The sequence below is a fragment of the Schistocerca serialis genome, chromosome 1, assembly GCF_023864345.2.
Source record: "Schistocerca serialis cubense isolate TAMUIC-IGC-003099 chromosome 1, iqSchSeri2.2, whole genome shotgun sequence".
NCBI classification, from domain to species: Eukaryota; Metazoa; Arthropoda; class Insecta; order Orthoptera; family Acrididae; genus Schistocerca; species Schistocerca serialis.
The window spans coordinates 580,575,719-580,602,230 of NC_064638.1; the positions used below are offsets into that span (position 1 = coordinate 580,575,719).

General features: G+C 37.2%; 1 protein-coding gene across 3 annotated transcripts in view; it reads left to right on the plus strand.

The window, feature by feature from the left end:
* LOC126476747 (tRNA (guanine(10)-N2)-methyltransferase homolog) overlaps window positions 1–26,512 on the plus strand; it is a 198,720-nt gene that overhangs the window by 157,430 nt on the left and 14,778 nt on the right. For all 3 annotated transcript variants that reach the window (XM_050103566.1, XM_050103568.1, XM_050103567.1), the window contains one exon: window positions 15,857–15,983. In XM_050103566.1, coding sequence (XP_049959523.1) covers window positions 15,857–15,983 — 127 coding nt within the window. The remainder of the gene's footprint in view (window positions 1–15,856; window positions 15,984–26,512) is intronic.

Here is a 26,512-nt window from a genome sequence, read left to right on the forward strand (position 1 = left end):
TCTAAACTACAATGCATGAAAACAGTACCACCTATGCAAATTTGAAATAATGTTTTGAAACAATGTAGTGTGAATACATGTCACCAATTTGGAGTCATCAGTGTAGACATGTATATATTGCAAGTACTAAGAAGGTACATGTTACGTTACACTAAACTATCCATTTTAATGTCTGTTTCAGTGACACATGTTTTGATTGTAGTTTGGTCGCCTCTTTCTATTTGTAGAACATATATTATTTTGACTCTTATCTCAATTTCTGCTACTGAAAGACATCTTCTAAGTAGATATACGAGGGTGGTTTGAAAAGTTCTCGGAACAGAATAAAAAAAAGGTTCTACATCACTGAAACTTTTTTTATTTTTCAATGTAGTCTCCTTGTAGATTAATGCATTTGCTCCAACAATGTTCCAATGCCTTGATCCCATCTCGAAAATGACTTTCCTCCAGCCCTGCAAAACAGTTGTCAACTCTGGCTATCAATTCTTCGCTTGAAGTGAATCTTCGTCCACCAATAAAAATTTTCAGTTTTGGGAAGAGATGGAAGTCTGACGGAGCCATGTCAGGTGAATAAGGCGGGTGTGTGAACAATTCATACCTAAGTTCATGTAATTTTGCCATGGCGATGGCACATGTGTGTGGACGCACATTGTCTTGATGCCCAAAGATGACTTTCTTCCTCACTAAACCTGGCCTTTACTTTTGTATCTTTTGTTGCAATTTGTTCAGGAGGTTAGCATAGTATTGTTTGTCCAGTGGAGAGAGAATCTACAAACAGAATCCCCTTCACATCCCAGCACACTGATGCCATGAACTTTCACACCCAAGGAATTATCTTTGCTTGCTTTAGTGGCAGAGAATCAGCACGTTTCCACTGCTTTGACTGTTGTTTTGTCTCTGGCATATAGTAGTGCACCCAAGTTTCATCTGTGGTCACAAACTGTCACAAAAAATCTTGATCGTTTCTCTTAAAACAGGCCAAACATTTTTCAGATATGTCCATTCTCATGCGTTTTTGATCCAGCATCAAGAGTCGTGGCACCAATCTTGCAGATAATTTTTTCATTTCTAATCCTTCCATTAAAATGTGATATACCCTTTCAGATGACATCTGGCAAGCATGAGCAATTTCACGCACTTTCAGTTAGTGACACATCTTGACTGACCACTGTGCGGATCATCATCTAAGCTCTCCTGGCCAAATTTAAATTCATTTATCCACTTGGCAACAGTTGAATATGAAGGAGCAGAGTCCCCCAGTGTATTCTGGAAATTGGCAACTTAATCCTTGCTCAAATCTAGATTTTTTTTCCATCTTCACAAATCACTACATGGGAACAACAACAGAGCCACATCACCACCACAGCTCTCTTCCAAGAGCACTGATATGGCATGTGTCTACAGGCAACAGTCCAATGAATATCACGCGAACAACTCATTGCGTTAGTGCTGACGTCTCTTGGTGATTCCGAGAACTTTTCAAACCACCCTTATAGTTGTAAACTCTTCCTTAGAAGCTGTTGAATCTTGCTGGAGGTGTGTGTACTATACATATTTGGTTAAGATTTTCTCATAGCCAATGTGGTATTAATAACATATGTTCATTTGCCTACAAAATGAGAAACCATGAATTAGCTTACTGTCCCTTGAGAAAATTGCTTGATACGGTATACTGTGAACTACTACATCACATGAAAAGCGTGGAATAGATAACAAAGAGAACTATGTGATGAAAGTATAATAAATTGAACTTTAATGTACCTTTATTTGCAAAGAGTTGTGTAAAATTGTATATGGAAGGTGAACTTGTGACTGTTATCATAATATTGAGGGAGAGATAAATGAGACCAATGTGTAATCAGCAGTCTAAGAATAGAAATCGACAGCCTGAAGTCCGAAAATATGGAACTGAAGTCGAAGCGAAACATGGATCCATTGCTTAAAGACAGACAGAAGGACAAAAACTTTCGTGAGAACATGGCTACATTGGTGCAAAATGACGCTGATAAATCATCAGAATGGAAGGTAGTACACAACAAGCGTCAAACAATCGGCACTAAAAATTTGTGTACAGCAAATGTTTCGAGGTTCGAGAATGTACACAATTTTGGTGTACTTTGTTCTAGTAATAGTCTCACTAAAAGTGAAAACAATCGTAAGAAGAGTGTGCCGATAAACTATCGGAAAAAGGTTAGGTTTGATCTTCCAAAGCCACAACGTTCAGTTAACAGCAATGAAAGTGGCAGTGGTGTGATCCAGTCTGCTGTGAGTGAAACATCAACAAATTGTTTTCACATTTTCGCTGATAGTCATGGTAGAGGCATGGCTGATATAGTGAAAAGCAGTTTTAATGCTGCCGATGTTTGTGGAATTGTGAAGCCAGGTGCTAAACTTCAAGAAGTTGTAGCGGGGTGTGATCCTGAAAAAGTAAAAAACGAGTGTGTGATTTTAATAGGTGGCTCAAACAACGTTGCCTGCAACGAAGGGAATGATGCCATACAGTCGCTCAGGAAGAAAATATCGGCGCTTCATCAGTCTAAGGTATTTGTTGTGAACATTCCAAAGAGACATGACTTAATTCCACAGTCCTGTGTAAATGAGGCTATCTCACAAACGAACTCTAAGTTAGCAAAGTTGTGTAAGCATTTTAAAAATACTTTTGTTGTAGATGTAAGCAGTTTTGGACGATAATTATTTACAAGACACGGTATGCACCTGAACAGATCAGGAAAAAAAGCATTAGCTACCCTCTTAAAAACAAAAATATTGGAAGAAGTCCACAAATGTACCCCAAAGTTGGAACCAATCGCACTTGAATGGCTCCAACCATCAAGTCAGACTCGGTTTCAAACTCAAATGTTTCAGGAAATTGTTAGTAATGAACGTACTGTGTCTGTAGCTTCCGATAATTTTTTAGGCAAAAGTTTAGATCTGTCTCTAATTCCAAAGAAATGACGATTTTTCACCAAAATGTGGGAGGACTTGGTAATAAAGTAAATGACATTACTGTTCTGTTAGAGGAACCACAAGGAATAAAAGATGCTGATGTATTATGTTTTAGTGAACATCATGTGAAAGATATTGAAAGGTTACAGCTAAGTGGTTGCTGTCAGGCAGCGCATTACTCTAGAATCATAATGGAAAAAGGTGGAGTGGTAATTTATGTAAAAAACAATATATCTTACAATGCATTAGATTTAAAGAGCCATTGTATAGAGCAACAAATTGAAGTATGTGGTGTTGAGATTACTGTAAATGACTTCACGGCTGTAGTGTTAGCACTGTATAGATCTCCCTCAGGGAATTTGAATGTATTTCTTAAGCACTTAGATTCTTTATTATCCATACTGTACTCAAAGTCCAAGAACTTGATAATTACTGGTGACTTTAATGTTGACTCCCTAAATGAGAGCAATAGTAAAGCTGATTTAGTACATTTAATGGAGTCTTATAATCTGATGGCAATAGTAGATTTCCCAACTAGGATTACTGTTAACAGTAAAAGTCTGATAGATAATATATTTATAGATAAGTCTAAATGCAATGAGATCACTGTACATCCAATCCTTGGCCTTTCTGATCATGGTGGTCAATTGCTTAGGCTCAATTACATCAGTGTGTGCAACAGTTCCAAGCATTCTTGGAAATCTTTTAGGATAATAAATGAACAGGGCCTTAAAAAATTCAATGATAGCCTAAAAGAGATAGACTGGAGCCGAGTTTATAGGGAAACAGATGTAAACAAAAAGTACAATTCATTTTTAAATGAATTCATGTCTGTATTTGAGTCCATCTTTCCCAAAAAAGTAGTTAGAAATAGTCATATAGGCAATGCCAAGAAGTCTTGGATCACTACAGGGATAATAACATCTTGTAGAACAAAGAGGATGTTATACAGTTCTCTCAGGACTTGTAATGATCCAAAGAAACGACAACACTACAAACTTTACTGTAGCATTCTCAAGAAGGTTATAAATAAATCTAAAAGTATGTGCATAAAATCAGAAATTGAAAGCTCAGAAAATAAAATTAAAACCACATGGAATGTAATAAAGAGGGAAACTGGCAGGACAACAGGGAACATGTCTCAGGTAGAGATTAATACAGGGGACAGTATCATAAAGAAACCTGAGTTGGTTGCAGAAATATTTAATAACCACTTTTTGAGAGCAGCAGAGAAGACAGGCTGTAATGGTTCTATGGAAGAATCATTGTCCCTCCTACAGAAAGCTATTAGTAACAGAATCCCACAGATATCCTTACCTCCAGTTACTGTAAGCGAAGTCATAAGAGTAATTAGATCCTTAAAAAATAAAAATTCTGCTGGAGTGGACAATATTTCTAGTAAAATACTGAAACACTTTTATAAATTTGTTAGTCCCGTCTTATGCAACATATACAATGCATCCCTACAAGATGGGATTGTCCCTGACAGACTTAAGTTGGCTGTAGTGATTCCTCTCTTTAAAAAAGGGGATAAAAGCATTGTTACAAACTATCGCCCAATATCCCTATTAACTACCTTCTCGAAAATTCTAGAAAAACTCATGCACAGGAGGATTGTAGACCATCTCAACTTCCACAGTATCTTAAGCAAAAATCAGTTTGGTTTTCGTGCCGGTCTTTGTACTGAACAGGCAATATTCTCTTTCAGCAACCAAGTTTTGGAAGCCATTAACAAAAAAATGTCTCCAGTGGGTATTTTTTGTGATCTTACGAAAGCCTTTGACTGTGTAAACCACCAAATTCTTTGGAAAAAGGCAGAATACTATGGTTTAGGTGGTACTGCTGGCTTGTGGCTGCAATCATATCTACAGGATCGGAAGCAGACTGTAATGCTAAATGGCTCTTCTGGAGAACCTGCCTCGTCTGAATGGGGCACGATAACGTGTGGTGTGCCTCAAGGCTCCGTTTTGGGCCCACTGCTTTTCCTCATCTTTATTAATGATCTTCCTCTTTGTTCTGAGACAAACAGCAAATTTACCCTGTTTGCCGATGATACCACAATTCCAATTGACGATTTGATTGATCATGATCTTGAAAAAACTACAAATACTGTTTTTAATGACATCTTAAATTGGTTCTCCTCAAATGGTCTCTTGCTCAATGCAGATAAAACTCATTATATGAGGTTCCATACATCACAAAGTAATCCCGATGAAATTAACATAAAATGTAGAGATCAACCAATACAGAAAGTTGAAGACACAAAATTCCTGGGTGCTTACATAGACAGTAAATGTAATTGGTCAGTTCACATTCTTCATCTATGTAAAAAACTTAGCTCGGCAACATTTGCATTACGGGTAATTTCTTCAGTGGCTGAAGTTGACACTATTAAGGTTGCCTACTTTGGCTACTTCCACTCATTGATCTCATATGCTATCATATTCTGGGGGAACCAACCACTTGCAAAAAAAGTTTTCACCATCCAAAAAAAAGCAATCAGAATAATGTGTGGGGTCCATCAAAGACACTCTTGCAGGCACTTGTTTCGGAAGATAGGTATCCTAACAACTGCCTCACAGTATATTTTTTCCTTGCTCACCTTTGTGTGCAAAAATTATTCCATCTACCAAGACAACAGTAAATTCCATGGTTATAACACCAGAAACAAAAACGATCTACATTTAGAAATGAAACGTCTCACCCTGGTACAAAAAGGAGTTTACTACTCCAGCATTAAGCTGTTCAATGCTCTACCACTACATATCAAATGTGTTCATACAGAACTGCCAAAATTTAAACAAGTTCTCAAAGATTACCTGACAGAGAAATCTTATTATGCTGTGGATGAATACCTGAAAGAAAATGTATACCATCACTAAACGTATTATGTCTAGAAGTAGTTCAATTGATTTTATTGTGCATTTGGGCATTAGCACACTTTTTGTAACAGCAGATTGGCTGTACATGTATTTACTCTTGTAGGCCTAATATCTGATTTAACTTTGTGCTCTTATCTTTAACCTTTATTTGAAACTCCTTTTTCTGTCACATGGTAGTTATGTTATCTAGCTGACATTGTATCTGTTACTGTATTTATAGTATGTCTTACTTAAACTATGTACAATTTGCCATTGAAATGCCCTTGTATTTATTGTAAGTTTAAATTGAAACCTGTACAATTTGACACGTTCCATATCCTTGTGATTGACTCACTAACTGGATCTACGGAACAAGAAATAAATAAATAAATAAATAAATAAATAAAGTGAAATTTGCAGAAAGGAAAAAGTGATATAAGTCTACGATGAATATCTGTAAATCTTTTTCCATTAAAGTGATAAGTGACTTGTACAGCGAAGTGTAGGCTTTGAAGTAGAATTTCAAGTATGAGTGAGTTAAGCATGTGCTGTGTGCCAAAGGAACAGCAACTGGTGCAAGGTGGACTGCATCAGAGTAAATTACAGTTATGTGGCAAACTTAGCGGTCTAATATCGTGGCTGTTTATACTGTGTCCCTCCACAAGGCCATGGGTGAACCATTGTAATATCCTGGAGATACATCTTGAAGGCCTGAGGCAAACACAGGTGTGTGGCCTAATGTGCTTGTGCTGTCTACTTATTCATGCAAACTGAAATACCAACAATACTGTGTGTTCCTATGGTCAGTCCAAAACAATGCAACCTGATAGGAAAATGTTGTTAGTGACAGTGGAAAAATGTAACACCGAGTGTGCAGTGTTGATTGACATGAACTAATGAAAATTTATGAAGTAACACTGTTGTTGTTGTTGTGGTCTTCAGTCCTGAGACTGGTTTGATGCAGCTCTCCATGCTACTCTATCCTGTGCAAACTTCTTCATCTCCCAATACATACTGCAGCCTACATCCTTCAGAATCTGTTTAGTGTACTCATTTCTTGGTCTCCCTCTATGATTTTTACCCTCCACGCTGCCCTCCAATACAAAATTGGTGATCCCTTGATGCCTCAGAACATGTCCTACCAATCGATCCCTACTTCTTGTCAAGTTGTGCCACAAACTCCTCTTCTCCCCAATCTTATTCAATACTTCCTCATTAGTTACGTGATCTACCCATCTAATCTTCAGCATTCTTCTGTAGCACCACATTTCAAAGGCTTCTATTCTCTTCTTGTCCAAACTATTTATCGTCCATGTCTCACTTCCATACAAATACTTTCAGAAACGACATCCTGACATTTAAATTTATACTCGATGTTAACAAATTTCTCTTCTTCAGAAACGCTTTCCTTGCCATTGCCAGTCTACATTTTATATCCTCTCTACTTCGACCATCATCAGTTACTTTGCTCCCAAAATAGCAAGACTCCTTTACTATTTTAAGTGTCTCATTTCCTAATCTACTTCCCTCAGCATCACCCAACTTAATTTGACTACATTCCATTATCCTCATTTTGCTTTTGTTGATGTTCATCTTATATCCTCCCTTGAAGACACTGTCCATTCCGTTCAGCTGCTCTTCCAAGTCCTTTGCTGTCTCTGACAAAATTATAATGTCATCGGCGAACCTCAAAGTTTTTATTTCTTCTCCATGGATTTTAATACCTACTCCTTTACTGCTTGCTCAGTATACGGATTGAATAAAATGGGGGACAGGCTACAACCCTGTCTTACTCCCTTCCCAACCACTGCTTCCCTTTCATGTCCCTCAACTCTTATGACTGCCATCTGGTTTCTGTACAAATTGTAAATAGCCTTTCGCTCCCTGTATTTTTACCCCTGCCACCTTTAGAATTTGAAAGAGCTTATTCCAGTCAACATTGCCATAAGCTTTCTCCAAGTCTACAAATGCTAGAATACACTGCAAGAAGTACTAAAAGACATTTTTATATAGGAAATACCCTCCAGTATGGGAAAAAAAAACCAGAAGCAATAACCTTTGCGTAGTTTTAAGTATTTTGTAATTGTTGATTGTTTTTGTAAATTTTGTATTTCATTAGATTTTAAGTTTTAGGTTTCACTATGGGCAAACATGTGACGCTAATGAAGAAAGGTATAAAAAAATTCCTGACGCTCCCATACCTACCTTTAGTCAAGTAATAAAGGAATTATATCTAAATTTTATTCCCGGACCATGATCCTAATCCAGTGAAAGGTATAAAAAAATTCCTGACACTCCCATACCTACCTTTAGTAAAGTAATAAAGGAATTATATCCAAATTTTATTCCCGGACCATGATCCTAATCCAGTGGTATTCAAGGATATCAAATCGTACCTTGCAAATGTAAGAACTAACTTGAAACCTGTGTCAGTGTTTTATGGCTTCGTGATCGTATATGCAGAAATTTGTAATATCATGTGTTCAATGAGATATCCAACTACTGTCTGCTGTCATCGACAAGTACTGAGGTTTTCACTTCCAGCAGACAGCGGAGGCATACGTGATGTAAAGTATGTACGGAACAAATGAGATAATAATTTTTAAATTACTTATGGTACAAGGAGTGATGATAAAAACAAATTTTTATTGACAATCGGCAATAATGTTAAGATATAATACCCCTGAACAGGTCAAAGGAATCTTAATTAAAATGAACATTTTCAATCTTCTTTTACTTGTTTTGTATTCTCGTATGAGCTGCACTGTCTGAATAATTGATGACAAAATTTGTACATTTTATTGAAATATACTTCAAGAAAATTTGAAATATTGTCTGTTTGAGTCAGAGACAGCAAAGCACTTGGAAGGGTAGTTCAATCGAATGGACAGTCTTGAAAGGAGGATATAGGATGAACATCAACAAAAGAGAAACAAGGAAAATAGAATGTAGTCACATTAAATCAGGTGATGCTGAGGAAATTAGATTAGAAAATAAGACACTTTAAGTAGTAGGTGAGTTTTGCTATTTGAGTTGTAAAATGACTGATGATGGCCAAAGCAGAGAGGATATAAAATTTAGACTGGCAGCGACAAGAAATCATTTCTGAACGAGAGAAATCTGTTAACATTGAATATAGATGTATGTTCTTTTCTGGAAGTATTAGTATGGAGTGTAGCAATGTGTGAAAGTGAAATGGGGATGATACAAAGTTTAGACAAAAAGAGAATAGAAGCTTTTGAAATGTGTTTGTACAGAAGAATGCTGAAGATTAGATACATATATCATATAACCAATGAGGAGGTACTGAATAGAATTGAGAAGAAAAGAAATTTGTTGCACAAAAAACTGACTAGAAGAAGGGATTGATTGATTGAACATAGTCTAAGACATCACCAATTGGAGGGAAGTGTGGTGGGGGTAAGAATCATTGAGAGAGACCAAGAGATGAATACAGCAAGTAGATTCAAAAGGATGTATGTTGGAGTAGTTACTTCAGAGATGAAGAAGCTTGCACAGGATAGGGTAGCATGAAGAGCTGCATCAAACCAATCTCTTGAATGAAGACCTCAACAATGAGTTATTTAAAAACCTGTGTGCAAATATTAATCAGCAGTAGAATAGAAGAAAGCATAACTAAAAAGTCCAATTGTTGTTCATTAGAACAGCACATGCCATAAACTCATTATTATAACTACATCATAATATGCCACGGAAAATGAAAACTTCGAAAAGGTAATCTTTATTGGGTCCCGTTATCCCAGCCACACAACATGTGAAAATACAGTAAGGTGTGTTAAATCCAACTTTAAAGATAATTATAAAAAATGAATCTTTCCCATTAGGAAAGCAGTTCCTTTCTCTCTACACAAAATAATATAAATATTTCATGCTGCATGTAAAATGTGCCAGTAAAACTTAGTTGGATTGTTTCATTATTACTGGGATGTTCTAACGTTCCGATGACTTAAAGTATGAGTGTGGATCTGAGTTATATTGGCTTATTCCCCCAAATCACCTTCCACTTCTTTACGAGGTGACTTACTTGGAATTTGCAGCCACTCTTCTTTAGTGAATAGCCAGCTGCTGGAAACCCTCTTGACTTCTTCTCCGTCGAATAACACTAGGTACAGGAATTTTTAGACTCTTTCTACTTATGAAATAAATAGCCATACAAACTTTACTTTGCATCAACTGACAATGTATTTGACCTCCATACACAATAAAAACCTCACTTTCCACATAAATATGTAACTTCCTGTAAGTCTCTTGTACAGTCGGATGTTAGAAACAAATTGAATTACAGTTAAAAGAAAGTTGGCTTGGATTCCATGACCTTTCTTAACATGAATCATAGAATGAGTCTTGCCTCTAACAAGGTTGCGTCAAGAGTCTACAAGAGTACTTTTTCAACTGATCTTGTTTTAATAAAAATAGTCAATGACACAATAAGCACAGAGCTGCTTATAAACTCCATGGTTCTTCCTTACACACTCACTAAAACATTTATGGATTGCCCGACGAGAACTTGTCAGTACTGTCTGACTGCCACATCTACTTTCTTCCCACAGCTGATTTTAAACCTGCACACACAAACATGTGACACGCAGTAGGTATGATTCTACTATCCCACACTCATATCCAGAATATCATGTGTTTGAGACAATCCCGCCCCCTCCAGATCGAACACGCAATATTTTATACATAATCATTATGCAAATAATATCACTCATAATAACATTTCTTATCTTAACAGTATACATTTCTTACATATGTTTATATACATATCTTTACTTTCCATAACAATTCTCTGTCCTCTCTTGAACAATCTTTCGCTTATTGTTTCTCCACTCTTTTCTTATTTTACTTTGTTGTTGAGACATGAGCATTTACTCATGGTTTTAGTCAGCTTTATTAGTATTTAGGAATTGTGAGGACTCTTTTTCTCTTCTTTATTCCCTTTTTTTCCAATCGTAAACTTCAGGTGTTTGTGACATATGGGTAATCTATTTTCTATTCTTATCTTTTGTACTGCCTTTATGCTAGCATGTACTATTTTCATTATTTGTAGCTTGGAAGAACTCTGGATGAAATAAAAGTGTTCTTTTGACACTCATTTACTTCCACGAAACATAATAATGCTAGTCGTTCATAGAATTCACACTTCCCAGAATAATCCCTATAAAATTTTTGAACTTTTGTCACAATACTGTCCCCTTCTCCTAGGATCAGCACCTATTCCTTGCTTGTGGGTTGACCTTGTGAGAGCACTTCCTCTTTCTTTCTGGTAGGTACGCCCCTTACAAAACAGCCCTATTTTTTAGCCCACAGATCGTTTTATCTCCACCTAGGTATGCCTGCCCTTTGTACTTAGTGAATGCTAGGTACGCCCCCTTATCCTTTCTGAGTAGGCCTCATGGTTCATTACCCTAGTATACATTTCGATGTATATCATAATTAAGTACCTTCTAGTAAAGATAGAAATCTACTTACACTTTTCATTCATTCTTTAATATATCATTTACTCCCTAGAGTCCTCCTCTACTTATCGACTTCTATGTTTTCAATAGATACTATGTCTACGTATACTATTTACGTCCCACTATCCTTCAGTTCATCAGAGTACTTATTACACTGTCATTTCTTAATGATCAACATGACTAATTCCTTTCATACTGTTTTCTCTCTTTGCTCCTGCCTCTTTCTTATTTATCCATTACTCATCACTACTTTATAGTTGTTCGTTATGTAGTATTTTTGTTCCATAAACTTATATGTTTTTGTCTCTCCTTGCCCATGAGTTCATTGTTCTTTGTCTATGTGCACCTCTTCTTATGTACATTCGATGTAGAACCATCATAGCTTCCTATATATAGGTGCATATTTCTATATGTACACACATTTTCCCCCTCACCTGGCAGCTCTCACATCGTGACAGGCTTTGTCTTACATAATTTAATGCTTGTGTAGAAGTGTATATCTGTGTATATGTTGATGTGCATTCGTGTAGTCTGTCTTTTCGGCCTTCTTATCTAAAGATAAGATTTAGATTTCTAGTAAACACGGAAATAAGGAAGGACTTCAACGATAGAAGTTTGTGAATATGAAAAGAGGGAAAAAATAGACAGGTCCTCAAATGACAAGTAATAAAAGAAAAAATAGATATGGATGCTAGGATCGAAGAAGAGAAAGAAGATAGCACCAAAGACAGGAAACCCTTCCCACCCCGCTTCCATAGGATCCCTACCCCCTCAGGTACTTGAGTGAGACGCCGGAGGTGGTTTGGTGTTAAATCGTCTCCTACAGAATGGACTTGTCCTACCTTCACCTTTTGAGGTCCCAGAAGGAAATCCTAGCAACCCTATGGAAATGGCAAATGATGAAAAATCAGGCACACTTGTTTGTGAGGGTTGTTTGAAAGGTATGATGTGTGTTCTGTGTTAATCATGATTTATCTATTCTTGCAAATCATACTTTTAGCTACAATACCTACCCCTTTCAAACTTTATACAAAACCCTCCCATCTATATCACATCTCATAAAAGGTCAAAATACTCTGTAAAAAATAGAATATCTCACTACGGTATAACAGTTGTTCATCTAGTCACATCTTATTATATTTTCCAGAAATATAATACTCTATTTAGTTTATTTCGTCTAGATATCACTTTTCTTCTGTGATTCTCTTAAGTTGTTCTCTATTTTACAGTCATATCTGGTTTTCTAAGCAATAAGATTGCAGACTTGTTCTATATCTTAAAGGAATTCAGTGCAGGAAACTATTTGAAAAAAAAAAAAAAACACCAAAAACAATTTGGGATCCGACGGTCGTTACTCAGCCCGTTAACTTAGAATGTTAACGTCCCCGGGGGTAGATGACAGAATAGTTTAAGATTTTAAAAGAATTCGGTGCAGAAAACTATTTTGGAAGAAACACCAAAGACAACTCGGGATCCGACAGTCATTACTCCGCCCATTAGCTCAGAATGTTAACGTCTGTGGGGGATATACAATTTTTCATCCTTTACATTGTATTTCATCCTACTTTTTTTTTCTCTCCTCTCTTGTGTTAATAGCCAATCGAAATATTTCCTCATAGTACCCCAAGTAATATTACAATATTTTGGGTCCCATAGATCTGATGTTAACTTCTTTTTAAATTTCTTTTGAAAGTCTCCCCAAGAGGAAAAATTTTCAGTATTTACTGTTCCTCATTCTGAGGCTTCCCGTAGAAGGTACCCCACAGCAAATTCGATTTTCTTGGTATCTTCCAAATTTTTTGGTAAAGCTTGGCTAAATCTTTTTAAGAAATGGGTCAGATATACCTCTCTGTCTGGTTTAAATTTAGGGAATTGTCTAGATAACCCTGAATTAGCTCCCCATTGCAAATCAGTCACCACTTCACTAGTTAATACAACATTAGGTGACGCTACCCTTTTTTCTACTTTATCTTGTATAAGCTTAATTTCTCTCAACAGGTCATCTACACCCTTCCTGGTATCATTGAGTTCGAAAGAAGGAATAGGCGATACATATTCGGATGTTATTCTCTCAGTAATCTTTCGATCTCTAATTTCTCCAAATTGTTCCTCCAAACTAATTACATTTATAATGTCAGAGTTTGCTACATTATCTACCCATCATAAGACACCTGTAATCTGCGACTGAATGACTGGCATTAATTCATTCTGCTTACCTATACTCTCTTTCAAAGTATTCTTGCCTCTAACAAGGTTGCGTCAAGAGTCTACAAGAGTACTTTTTCAACTGATCTTGTTTTAATAACAATAGTCAATGACACAATAAGCACAGAGCTGCATATAAACTCCAGGGTTCTTCCTTACACACTCACTAACACATCTATGGACCGCCGCATCTACTTTCTTCCCACAACTGATTTTAAACCTGCACACACAAACATGTGACACGCAGTAGGTAGGATTCTACCATCCCACACTACAACGTACCAGTGATTTGTGAGTAGCACAGGTACTCTCAGGCTTGCTCAGTTGTACATGAGCTGAAATACATTTGGAATGAAATGGCACCCAATATTCCCCCCCACCCCCACCCCCTCCCCCATTGGTCTGTATGGCCACTAGGTACTACAAATGCCAATCCTGCAAATGTGCTCATGTGATTAGTCTATCAGAAAATTAGTAGTCTAAAATGACAAAACAGAAGTAATGGAACACAAATTGTTTGACAGAATGTTCTATTATGGAATGTGAAGAAAGCCTGTTTAAAAAATATCGGTCTGTGTTAATATTAAAAATATTATTTGGTGTGCATAAATACTGATCTGCATGGAAAAAATACTGGAAATGAGGCACTTCTTATAGAAACTGCTTCCCCACATTGCTTCTAAAATTTGAATGGCACTGGGGACTATCAAATCATGACAGGAACACACCAAATGCTGAGCTGCAGCTTCAGAAGGCAACGGAATTTGTGTTATCCATCACACTACGTACCTATAATTCATTGCAGTATGCTTTGTGTGCCTCAAAGTACACTTCTACAAGATGTTTCACATAAGAATGCCATGTTCTCCAGTTGCCTGTAACTACTGGAGTGCCATCTCGTAACAGGTGGAGAAATAAATCAATGAAATGAAGTTGTTGAAAAGTATATCTCATTATAAATGCAAATTGTCTGTAATTGTTTTGCTGTGATGTGAAGATCTCACACGTAAATTTACAGGGGCAAGTGATGTGTGCATCATAGCTGCAACTGTAAGACAAACCAGTTTTAAAATCTTCAGTCACCTGTGATCAGTTAGCAGTGGTGGCAGATGTGCAAGATGATGATTCATCCAAGAAATCAGACAAGAAAACCAAACAGTGTGTAAAAATAGTTGATCTCAAAATGAGCATACTTTAAGAAAACAAAAGACTATCCCAAAGTCATATAATGACACCACCATGATTCTGTTTGACAAATGAGGTAACAACTTACAGAAGTTGAAATCTGCCAGAGAAAACCAAGTTTCTTTACCTCTTATCTAGTCATTACAGGTTCTTGAGTGAAACACAGGAAAAAGGTCTGGGAAAGGTAAAAGTCTCACTGCCAGGATGGCCCTTTTACTGCACTGCAACTAACATACTTTGCACTTCCTGCTTACCTTATGTTAAGAAGTTATATCCACTGCCAGGATGACTTTACTGGAGATAGGATCAAATGCAGGGTGGCTCTATTTGCAAACCCTTCTGGTTACAGTGTTTAATCATTTGATGTCTCCAGGCATAAAGTAGTTCATTTGGTCATCATGTTCTATCAATCCCATCAAGAAAGTGAACATTCAGGGATATGGAACAAGTCATAGTGTATGTTAACAAAAGACAAGAAAATCATAGAAAAGACTTGCTATGTCTTAGTGCCTGCTCAACACTGGTAGAAATATTCACTTAGCACTGCTGCATGATCATATTCTACTACAAAGCGAGGCCATATAAACATTTGAAGAGAGTAAGAAGAGCTTTTGGTGTGTGTTTCTGAATTTAATCGTACATTCCACTAGGTCAACACCATTATGGGAAACCATCTGGAGAATTTATGGTAAACATATGTAGTAGACTAACTGTACTGAAACAGGGGTGTCACCAAATTATGGAAATATTTTGCAGAAAACTGTGGAACACCAATTAAATCTGTAACTGTTTGCCAACATCAGGAAACTGGATTCAGCACTACCTGAGGTGGCACTTTGTCATGTCCGACTCCAGCATACTATTTTGTGGCAACCAGAAAGGAATCAAAGGAAATTTTCCAAGCAGTTCGTTACAAAATATGGCAGATAGAACAATTTCCAATCTAGAGGAGATAGAATAGCTTTGAACTTTGCTTGTTCACAGTTCACTACCTTAGATTTCTTTTTTACAAAATATTACGAGATAGAGAGATTTTTTTGTGTTCAGGAAGCAGGGCTTATTTTCATCTGAGTTCTGTTCATATATGTCAGTGAAGACTTTTGAATTTGGTTCTATAATCTAAACTTATCTTTGTTTCTGTGAGAAGTTTCAATAGCACACTATGTTCTTATTTTTCAGAAGTGAATACTCTGAAGAAAAATTACCAACACATCCTCAACTTGAGTTAATTGCTAATTCTGAACAAATACTGAGTGTGTATACAAGCAGAAGGCTATTAACATTTAAGAAAGTAGCAGAGAAAGTAGTAAGTACAGTTACACATTTATTCTAAGTAAAGATTAATATTTCGAAAGATAAGTATTGATACTCATGTAAAGTTTAATTGTGTCACATTTATATTGTACTCTGAGCTGTGCAAATCTGAAACCCATCTGTGACATTATTGCTATGTGTGTTGTGAAACACTTCTTTTTTTGTCTCTTCCTTTTACTGCATCTTTATTGTTCACTTTGCCCTAATCTTCCCTGGACTGAAGTTGGCACAGTTCTTTCCAGTGTCTTTGACCATAACAGTCAATCTCTTTGATCCTTTCTCCTTTATCTCATATTGTCCTCATAACAGTTTGGTTTCTCTAAACCTGGAATCTGAGTTACCTTCCCCTGCTTTCCAATCTCCCTCAACCTATCTCCCTTCAACCCCCCAGGAAGGAACTAAAGCTTAAAAAGTTATGCATATGCAACTATTAGGAGCACTGAGAATTTTGCCCCCGAAATTAATTTCTTTGTAATTTTAAATGTATTAATAATGGCAGTAACTTCTCATGATAAAGAAGTCCTCTATCAAAAAGAGCGTTCAGAAAAGTCTGTTCAATTCAGAACATGTTCCTCTAAGGCTTATAGTGAGTGCTATTGGTTCGCTCTTCAATTTGATCGCCAAGTTATGGACAACATTATTATGACCATATGTGGGCCAATGAGATTCATATATCAAGAATTTAGCACACTTTATCAGTAAATTAAATGGCATAGTGATTCAGCCGGAGGACATATTAGTTAGTTTTGATGTGGTATTGCTATTCGCTATGGTTCCACTCAATGAAGTGTTGAATCGGATTTTTCCTCCAAATGTTGCAGAACTGTTTAAATATTGCCTCACAAGTATATTTATAAATGGAATGATGAGTTCTATGAACAGACAGACAGTGTCGCTATGGGAGCCCCTTAAGCCCGATTATAGCGAACTTTTTTATGGAAAAAATTTGGGAACAGGCACTGGAAACTGCAAACAAGAAACCAAATATTTGGTTTTGGTATGTGGATGATACGCTTTGTTGTGTGGTAGCATGGCAGGCAGGAACTGGATTGTTTTCACAAACATCTCAATGGGATCAATCGGAAGATTTAGTTCACCATGGAAGAGGAGGCAGGCAGAAGAATGAATTTTCTTGATGTGCTAGTTTTCAGGAACAAAGATGGTGGCTTGAGCCACATGGTTTACCGAAAACCCACGCACATAGACCTTTACCTACACTGGGATTCGAACCACCATTCACAACAAAAGAGAGGCATCATGAAAATGTTGGCCGATAGAGCAAGGAAAATCTGCAAACCACAACTGCTTCACACAGAATTACAACACCCCATCAATGCATTGCACAAGAATGTTATTTGTTTGCTGACGTGTGTACAGGATATGCGTATGGGAAGGCGGTGGGCATTATGGAATGAATAGGATAATTTTCAGACAAAGGCTATTTATTGGCAAAATAATGTTCAAAAGGGGTCACATAGCCATGCCTAGGAAGGCGAGGGTGAGCCGGAGCGTAGAGTTTGGCGTAACGTAGTTCGCGAAGCTAACGGAAGTTGGCATCGGCCAATCGGGCCAGTCTGAGCAGCATGCTAGCTGTGTTAACCAAGTCCCCGGTGCCGCAGTGCTTTCCTCTCCCGCAACTATCCTACAGACCTTGTCCACAAACAGATCTCCCGAGCAATACATTCCTCCCCATCCAACAACAATGTTCCTACCCCCAGACCACAAAGAAGCATCCACCTTGTCACCCAATATTATCCTGGCCTCGAATACATCAACAAATTACTCCGCCAGGGATATGAATTTCTCAAGTCAAGCCCTGAAATGAGATCATCCCTTGACAAAATTCTCCCTACACCACCCAGAGTTGCCTTTCGTCGCCCCCCTAACCTCTGTTACATCCTTGTCAAACCCTACAATATTCCCAGACTACCTTCTCTACCCAGAGGTTCCTACCCCTGTAACCGACCCCACTGCAAAACCTGCCCCATGCATCCCCCCACAATCACCTACTCCAGCCCCGCTACTGGTAAAACATACACAATTCAAGGCAGGGTCACATGTGAAACAACACATGTCATTTATCAGCTGACATGCCTGCACTGCACAGCGTTTTACATCGGTATGACAACAACTAAACTGGCTGAGCGCATGAACGGACACAGACGAACTGTCCGCCTAGGAGATGTCCAATATCCACTAGCAGAGCTTGCCCTCCAGCATAATTCTACGGACCTAGGAACCTGCTACACCGTACGTGCCATTTGGCTTCTCCCACCCAACACCAGTCCCTCAGAACTGCGGAGATGGGAACTTGCACTCCAACACATCCTTTCATCCCGCCATCTCCCTGGACTGAACCTACGTTAACCAACCTCACTCCCACTTACTCTTCAGTCTTCTCCTCTTTCCCTTTCCTCTTTAGCCATTCACGCATCTTTTCATCCTACATAGTTGTGTTTATCTTTATACTATATACCTCTTTACTTCTATATGCATCGTCTTTGGTTTGAAGCTGGCACAGTACCTACAGTAGAATATCTTTGGCTTCTCTTTGGCTTCCCTCTGACAACCATGCCTCCATCCTTGCATCCTTGCTACCCTCCCTGTTTACCTTTCCCTGTTGCTTCATAACCTGGGTTGTGAGTAACTGAATCCACTTTCCCTTCTTCCCTTTCTTTCCCTTCTCTCCTCCCTGACGAAGGAACAAAGTTCCGAAAGCGAGGAACGTAAATTTTCTGTTCTGTTTTGTGTATCTATCGGCTGTACTGAGCTGAGGTAAGTACTGGCCAGCCCCTCTATCTCTTTGTTAGTATTTGTTTCACATCTTTATATGAGATTTTCCATTAATCATTGGGTATTTACTGAGTCTAATTTAAGACTTTGATCTTCTGATTGAGAATTCATCAAGCCTGATTGTATACTCTGCACTTTAATTAGACTTACTAACTCAGACCAGTCAGGCCCTCCTTTGGTACTTTTCATAGCCATGGCTGGTTCTGAAGTTTCTCCTTCTTCTTGTATACTATCCATGCTTCTATTGGCTTTAGCTCTTGTGAGTGTTTAATACTAATTTCAATTATACCAATTACACAGTAAAAGTTCAGCCCACAGTATTTTGTAACACTTCTTATTAGAGTAATAAAGTTTTTATTTCACGCTCACCCGGTGTAGAATTCTCACTGTGTAGGTAGGCAGATGTGGCGGCAGGTCAGCACCAGTGAACAGAAGCTGGTGCAGGCGGCGGTCGGTGTAGGTTGGTTACCGCATCTGCGTCCCCGCGATGTGTGTGTGAGCTGTATCCTCCCCGCACTGGATCTTCTTGGTCAAATCTTTCTAGGTGTATCTCTTCTTAGTCTAATACATCGAAATCTTCTCTCTGGTTTTCAATGTTGTGACTTTCTTACGTCTTCTCCTTTTTTACATATACAAATTTTGTCCATCTGATACTTTGAGCTTAATTCAATTTCTTGGAATGATTCTTTTGTCTCACTATGCTCGGTTGCTATGGTCACATGTGATATCTGCTATGGCAACATGTGATATCTTCTTATCTTGTTTTCGTCTCAAAATTCCTGTTTTCTTCTGTCCTTTCACACTGGTCACCGCACTCTAACGATTTGGACGGCTAAGAGTGTGTGAATACTTTTCAACAACTATCGGTATATTTGAGCTTCATAAAGAACAAAATTCACACTTTGCATATAAACATTTGACTTCTTGTAAGTCACTCATATCGCCTCACATTAGAAACAGATTTAAATACATTGTAGAAAAGAGTTAGCTTAACAACCACACCTCTATTACAAACAAATCGTAGAATACGTCTTGCCTCCAGCAAGTCCAAGATACGAGTTTTTTTCTGAATTCCGGATCTCAAATGTTTGTGTTATTTATAACAATGGTCATTGATACAATTGACACGGAATAACCCAGAAGTTCCATAGTTCTTCCTTGCTCTTTCACCACGACTTCCATGGATCGACTGACAAGTAATTGTTGGTGCCGTTTGACCGCCGTGTCTATAGTCTTCTCACGTCAAACTTCAAACCTGCACACACAAACATGCGACGCGCAGTAGGTAGGATTCTGTCATCCAACTCTCACATCTAAAATATCATGTGTTCGAGACGGTAGAAGGCCAAGTGGTTCTAGAATTTACGTCGAAATTCTCGAAACACTACAAGACATTCACCATTTATATTGAAACTGTCATAATCTATTAGTACTGTTGCTTCCTTAAGCTTCACTTAGTCACAAAGGTAATCTGTGTCTTATTATTTCTCAACTGTCACTTGAATTCTTTCTCACATTTAAATTCTCATTTCTTCATTTAAAAGCTGAAGTATTGTTAGTCTAGCCTTGGAAAATTATCTTTAATAACACTTTTACTCAGTAGCATAATATCAGTAATTCAGAGGTATTATTATCTCGTACCAGTTCTTGAGATACATACACTAAATGACACTTCATCTTAGAAAAACTTCACTCGATCTCAAAGGACTTTTTCTTTAAATTCAGATAGAATTAAGTCTTCAAAATCACTTTTTGAATGTTTATGAGCTTTACACTCAGATAATATAGCTTCATCTCAAACACCAACAAAATTCATTGATAACTTCCAACAAATCACAGCCAAAGCAGAATGTGAACTGAAGACCTGCTTTAATTTTTTACCGTTGAAAGTACATTTTTTTCATTTGTTATCATTATTAATGCTGGGTCTGGAGAGTTGCTTCAGGATGTCTTCTTTGGAAAATGACCATCAATTCGATGCCACTGTAGCCCAGTGATGATGGCAGTATCTTGACTGAAACACTGTGCCTTTCACCACTGCCACACCCCACACTCATAACATGAAATATAAGAAATGATGCACATTTTTACTATATCATATAGTCATACAATATGCACGAGATTTTTTCTCTTTATTCACATTAAAAAACTTGTGTCTACTTATTGTTCATGTACCACATGGCATAGGATTATCAGTGGTACAACCTAAAAACCAGTGTATCATCATGAAAGCTTAGTCTCCTCCATGAGAAAAAGAATCGGTTTGATTATGCAATGCTATACTTCAGTCTAATACTGCTCTCCTCGTAAAATGTTTTGGTCTAAAAGATTTTCTATAACAGAACTACCATTTAGCCCATTTTCTAACTTGTGCCATTCTAAGTATGAAGTTTTGTAATCAGCACTGCGTTAATATACTCATTTTTTCTTTAACTTTTTCCAGCCTCTTGATAATCACCAGCTGCAGCCTAGAGTCAAATCAGACTTAGAGGTGTCCGTGCATCCCAAAAACTATCGGCAAACAAAATAGTACAATACTTGCTTTTCTTTACTCCAAACAAGCCAGTCCCTTTTTGACATTTTCCCATTCTTTAAGATGCGCTAAACACATTTGAGTCACCTGAACATCTGAATGGTTAACATGGTTGATTCCCGTGCAAAGGACATGGGTTCAGTTTCCAGTATTTCCAGGAATTGTTCCTTGGAGTGAGGACTGGAATGGGGAGCAATCAGCCAAATAATGTCAGTTGAGGAGCTATGTCAGTGAGTAGTGGCAGCACCAGGTCATGAAAATTGACAGTGGCCAGGAGAGCAGTGTGCTCACCCCACACCACTCCTCCATACCACAAACAATGATGTCACTGGTGGAGGATGACTCAGTGGTTGGTTAGCACAAATGTGTCCAGTAGAGTCTGTGGATGAAGGGAGACAGAGACTAAAGAAACAGATTTGAAGGGATATTTGATTACATTTCGGTCCTGTGGCAGTCTTTTTGGTGTTTGCTCAGGCCCTCACCTCACCTAACAACGTTTCCACCTATAAACTGCTGAAATGCTTTTTTCTCTCTCCACAGACCGTTACCTAAATCTTAAAGCTTTTCATTTCCAGTCAGTCTAGCCATTAAAACATGTTCAGTTCCTTGAATGATTTTGTCAGTCACTGTCAGTTGCTGTAATACTATTACTTTCACTTTTTTTTCCATGCACTCCTCCTTGACTCAAATGTCACCCATACTGACATCTCTCTTTTGATCAATGTGGTCCCATCTCTGCGCTGCCGATGCTGCAGTTGCTTCCAAACAATGTTTTCCTTGCATATCAACATACTCAAAATTTTGAAAAATGGCACTAATTTTTGCACACAGCATTGTACTTAAGTATCTACACCACAGCAACCTTAATCAGTTATAAGTAGAACTGTGTAACTAATGATGTACTTTGACTCAGAGGATCATAATCCTGTTCACTATCAATTAAGGAAGCCTCGATGTCTTCTCCCCATCATTCTGATTCCCCCGACACTGCTTTTTTAGTGAGGGGCACAAAGGGCAAGATCTGTCCCGTCTTTACAGCATTGTCTTTTTCAGCCTTACACTTTTATTTTCCATAACCTGATGAAGCCTTGTAAAACTTTTTTCCAATTTAGTCATTCATTTCTATTTAACAAAACTCCTAAAACTGTGTGATGCACTGACAAAAAAATAATTTCTTACAAATCTCAAAATAACAGAGCATGCAGCAGGCTATTCAGCTTGACTTACTTCTGAGCACTACTTATGAGCAATGACAAGCCATAATACAAAATAAAATACAACGAAACAAACTTTTGCATGTCCACACACTCAAGAATTTGGCAGATTCATTGCTGTATCTCAGCTTGCCGAAACTTGGTTTCAATCGCTGGACCTGTACAGCAGCTTATAGTAGAGGCTGACTGATTGTAGCTCAGCTGACCAGTCACCTTCTCAATTAAACAAAAATGAAGGTATAAACTATATTAAAGTGACCAAAACAGACATTTTTTGTCTACAGTGTCATCCTAATTCTCTATAAGGGGAAATCATTTGGAAATGATGAAAAGAAGAAAGTATAAAATGTAGAATTGTTGATTACAATTAATTAAACTTTTTATGGTTTCACACTTTTATGTGCAGGGTAAATTAAAAGCCATCCAATGCAAAAATTGTTTTAAGGCACTTAATTCTTTTACTGGTGAATGAGCTTTAAATACTTATTATTATATAAAACTAGTAAAAAAAAGTTGTAAACTAATCAAAATTAATGCCACAGCTCAGTCAGTATGCAAAACCAGAACTTGGCGAGAGGCATGAAGTTCAAAATTTGTATGTTCAAAGTCATACATATTACATAGCATTACATTTTCTAGATGGATGGAAATAAGAATATATATTAGTGAAAACATTGTCTTTACTTTGATCAACAATTTTTTCTTCTGCTCCCATTAAAATCTGTTATCAGCTGATTTAAATTAAAATATGCTCACAAATATTACAACACTTGCACTTACACAACAACAATATTTCTTGCTCCACAGTGTCTGATGCATTGGTTGTACCTTACAAGCAAATCCATAATATTTTGGATTAATTTAAAAAATACCCACACAAAATCACACACGCACAGTCCTTCAGCTAACACCTTGTATAACTCTGTCCTCAGACGTCCATATGGTTGTTGGTTCAACTTCAGAAGCAGATGATTCGATAACACACTAGCAACTGTTATACTAACGTTGACTCACATACAGACAGGTGTGTCTCTTCTCATTAGCATAACTGTTGCTAGTATTTTCTTGAATCATTTGTTTCTAAGGTAGGTTGACAGCCATATTAAAAGATACACTATGTGATCAAAAGTATCCGGACACCAGGCTGCAAATGACTTACAAGTTCATGGTGCCCTCTGTACTGGTTGTTACCTATCTCATTTCTTCACAACTGAACAATTGTGGAATCTTTTGCGGTATATTGTGGTAGGACCACACTCTCACCATGTGTCTTTGAATGAGAATAATACAAGTAGTTCCAGCACAATTTCAGCAAGACTTATTTATTAGTAGCTGCTGAAAGATTACACACTGCAGATCTCGTTTGTCTAGGGGTTTTCGAAGTTTTGTCTGCAAAATAATTACTCCAACAAGCATGGCCTGGGTTTTCTTCTTGTTTGAAATAAACACTACCGGATCCGAAATACTTTCAGCTAAAAATTATATTTATTCGTACTTTTTATTTAGTAACTACAACATTTTCACTATGAACATTGATATGCTAAATGCATTATACTGTACTAGTCACATAAACACGTCCATCTCCCTCCAAAACCGACAAAGAAGTGACGGGCAAGCCAACATGTGCCCGGAAGTTGCAGACATTCCTGCATTCTAGATTCTTTGGTCTACTGACCTTAATAAAATCCAAAGATACATATAAATAAATACATATAAATATACAACATTTAACATCTCAAACGAATCCATTATTTATCATAAAAGAAAATATTCATAATTAAATAAATTAAACACATTTTCTGGCAACATAATGAAGTTACCTTAACTCTTTACTGTGGGCATCGCACTTTTCGCATGACATAAACTTTATCTCCAACAGTTAATTACATTACAATAGCCCACCAGGACTTACAAGTGTACCGTGGTCCACTTGTCAGTCCGATATAGAAACTGCATCATTGTCTTGGCTTGTATACAACTTTTCTTTTTCACAACTGTAGTAAACTGTTTATTCCTTCATCGACCATTGACTTGCTCCTTTGTCTCACAACATAAATTACATAAATACATATATAGATTTGTTGCCCAGAAATTTACTATAAAATAATACTAACGTTAAAACATTTCCTCATATTAGAATAAAAATAGCACTAACTCCTATATCATCAGTGAGGTTGCAAAAGTATTTCAATTCAACAACACTATTCTCTCATGAGCCTTATAGATTATGTGACATCAAAATTAAGAGGCAAAATAAGCCAACATAAAGTATCTGTGTTGTGTTATCAACACAGCTGAATAAAAACAGTTATCATGGTGAGCATGATGTAAAACAAAAGCACACTTGCATATACAAGAAAATATTGTCTATTAACTATAGAACAATTTTTTATGAGCATTATGGTCTATTTAAGTGAATGAACAAGATTTCAAAAATTATGAGATTTGCTATTCTCAAACTGTGGGGGCAGGTGACATGTCTTGTCTTCTAGCATCATCAGTAACATAAAATCCCTCATTTATCAAGTTTACATATTTTGCAATTCATTAAATACTGTACAATTACTTAAACAAGCACATAGGAATCATGAAATCTAATCTTATAATAGAATTAAGTGACAATAAGTCTAGATACAACATCATTTTGCATGAGATACATTACATGGCGTAGTATGGTGACTGCAATTTGTTCCTGTGACTTTATCTCACAGCATTTTGATTTTTTTTTCTTTCTTCCAGTAAAAAAAATTCTTTCCAGATAAAGGCATGTTTGTAGGCTCAATTTGTTCTTTTCTCAATATACGGCTTCAAAGAAACAACATTCCTAAGGCCAAACAGCTTTCTCGACTTGGGATATACTAATCGGTACACATTTGGGTGGGGGTTCTCAATAATCTCAAATGGCCCAATGAAAATATCAAAGAACTTCTTGAGTTCTGCTGTTAGTAACTTCGATCGTTCGTGGGATTTCACTAAGACATGGTCGCTTACTCTGAATGTGGTAGCCTTTATTTTCGTATCATGTTTTTTTTTTCCTAGCTTCACCTAGTTTCTTCATGGTTTTCTTGATAATCTTTTCACGTTCTTTCATTGATATTAAGCTACATTGTGGAAAGTCTATTAATTCAGAAATAAGATTCGCTGGTCTGAGATGAAACAAAATTTCATATGATGAAAACCCAGTAGAGCTATGCTGCAAGCTGTTCGTGATATCCTCGAAGTTGTTTACATGGTCGGACCAACTAGGGTGTTTATGACTACAATACATCCTACAAAGTCTCCCTATTTCTCTCATGTACCCGTCTGCTGGGTTTGAAGATGGGTTGTACACGGATATCAAGATGTGTTTTGTGTTAGTTTTTTCCATGAATGCTTTCCAGTTTTTTGAAACAAATTGTGAACCATTGTCAGATAGTATAGCTTTAGGTTTACCTACACTCTTGAAGTAATCGCTCTCAATCCTTGTAATGATCTTTTTACTTGTAGCTTTTCGAATAGGATAAAGTTTAATTAGTTTGGAAAATACACCAACCATGACGAATATAGAACAATGGCCACCTTTTCTTTTAGGTAAAGGACCATAAAAGTCTACAGCTACTAAATCTAATGGCTTATCTGGAATAATGTTCTGCATTTCTCCCTGACATGTTCTGTTGCTTACTTTTACTCTTTGACATTTGTCGCATGTTGATATTTTGTTCCTCAGCTTCTGTACCATGTTGTAAAAGTAGATATTTTCTTGTAACTTTTTTACACATTTCTGTATTCCACAGTGACCATAACTCTCATGGGTGTACTTTATTAACTTGTCCGCCTCACACTCTGGCCAACACAGCTTCCAATTGTCAGAGTCCAAATCTGTTCTTCTAAAGAGTATTCCCTTAAAGACCATATAGTATTTGTCAAGTTTATCATACCCTCTTTTGCCTAAACAGTCCTTAACCAATTTCCAATTGGGATCGTTATTTTGTCCCCTCCTGA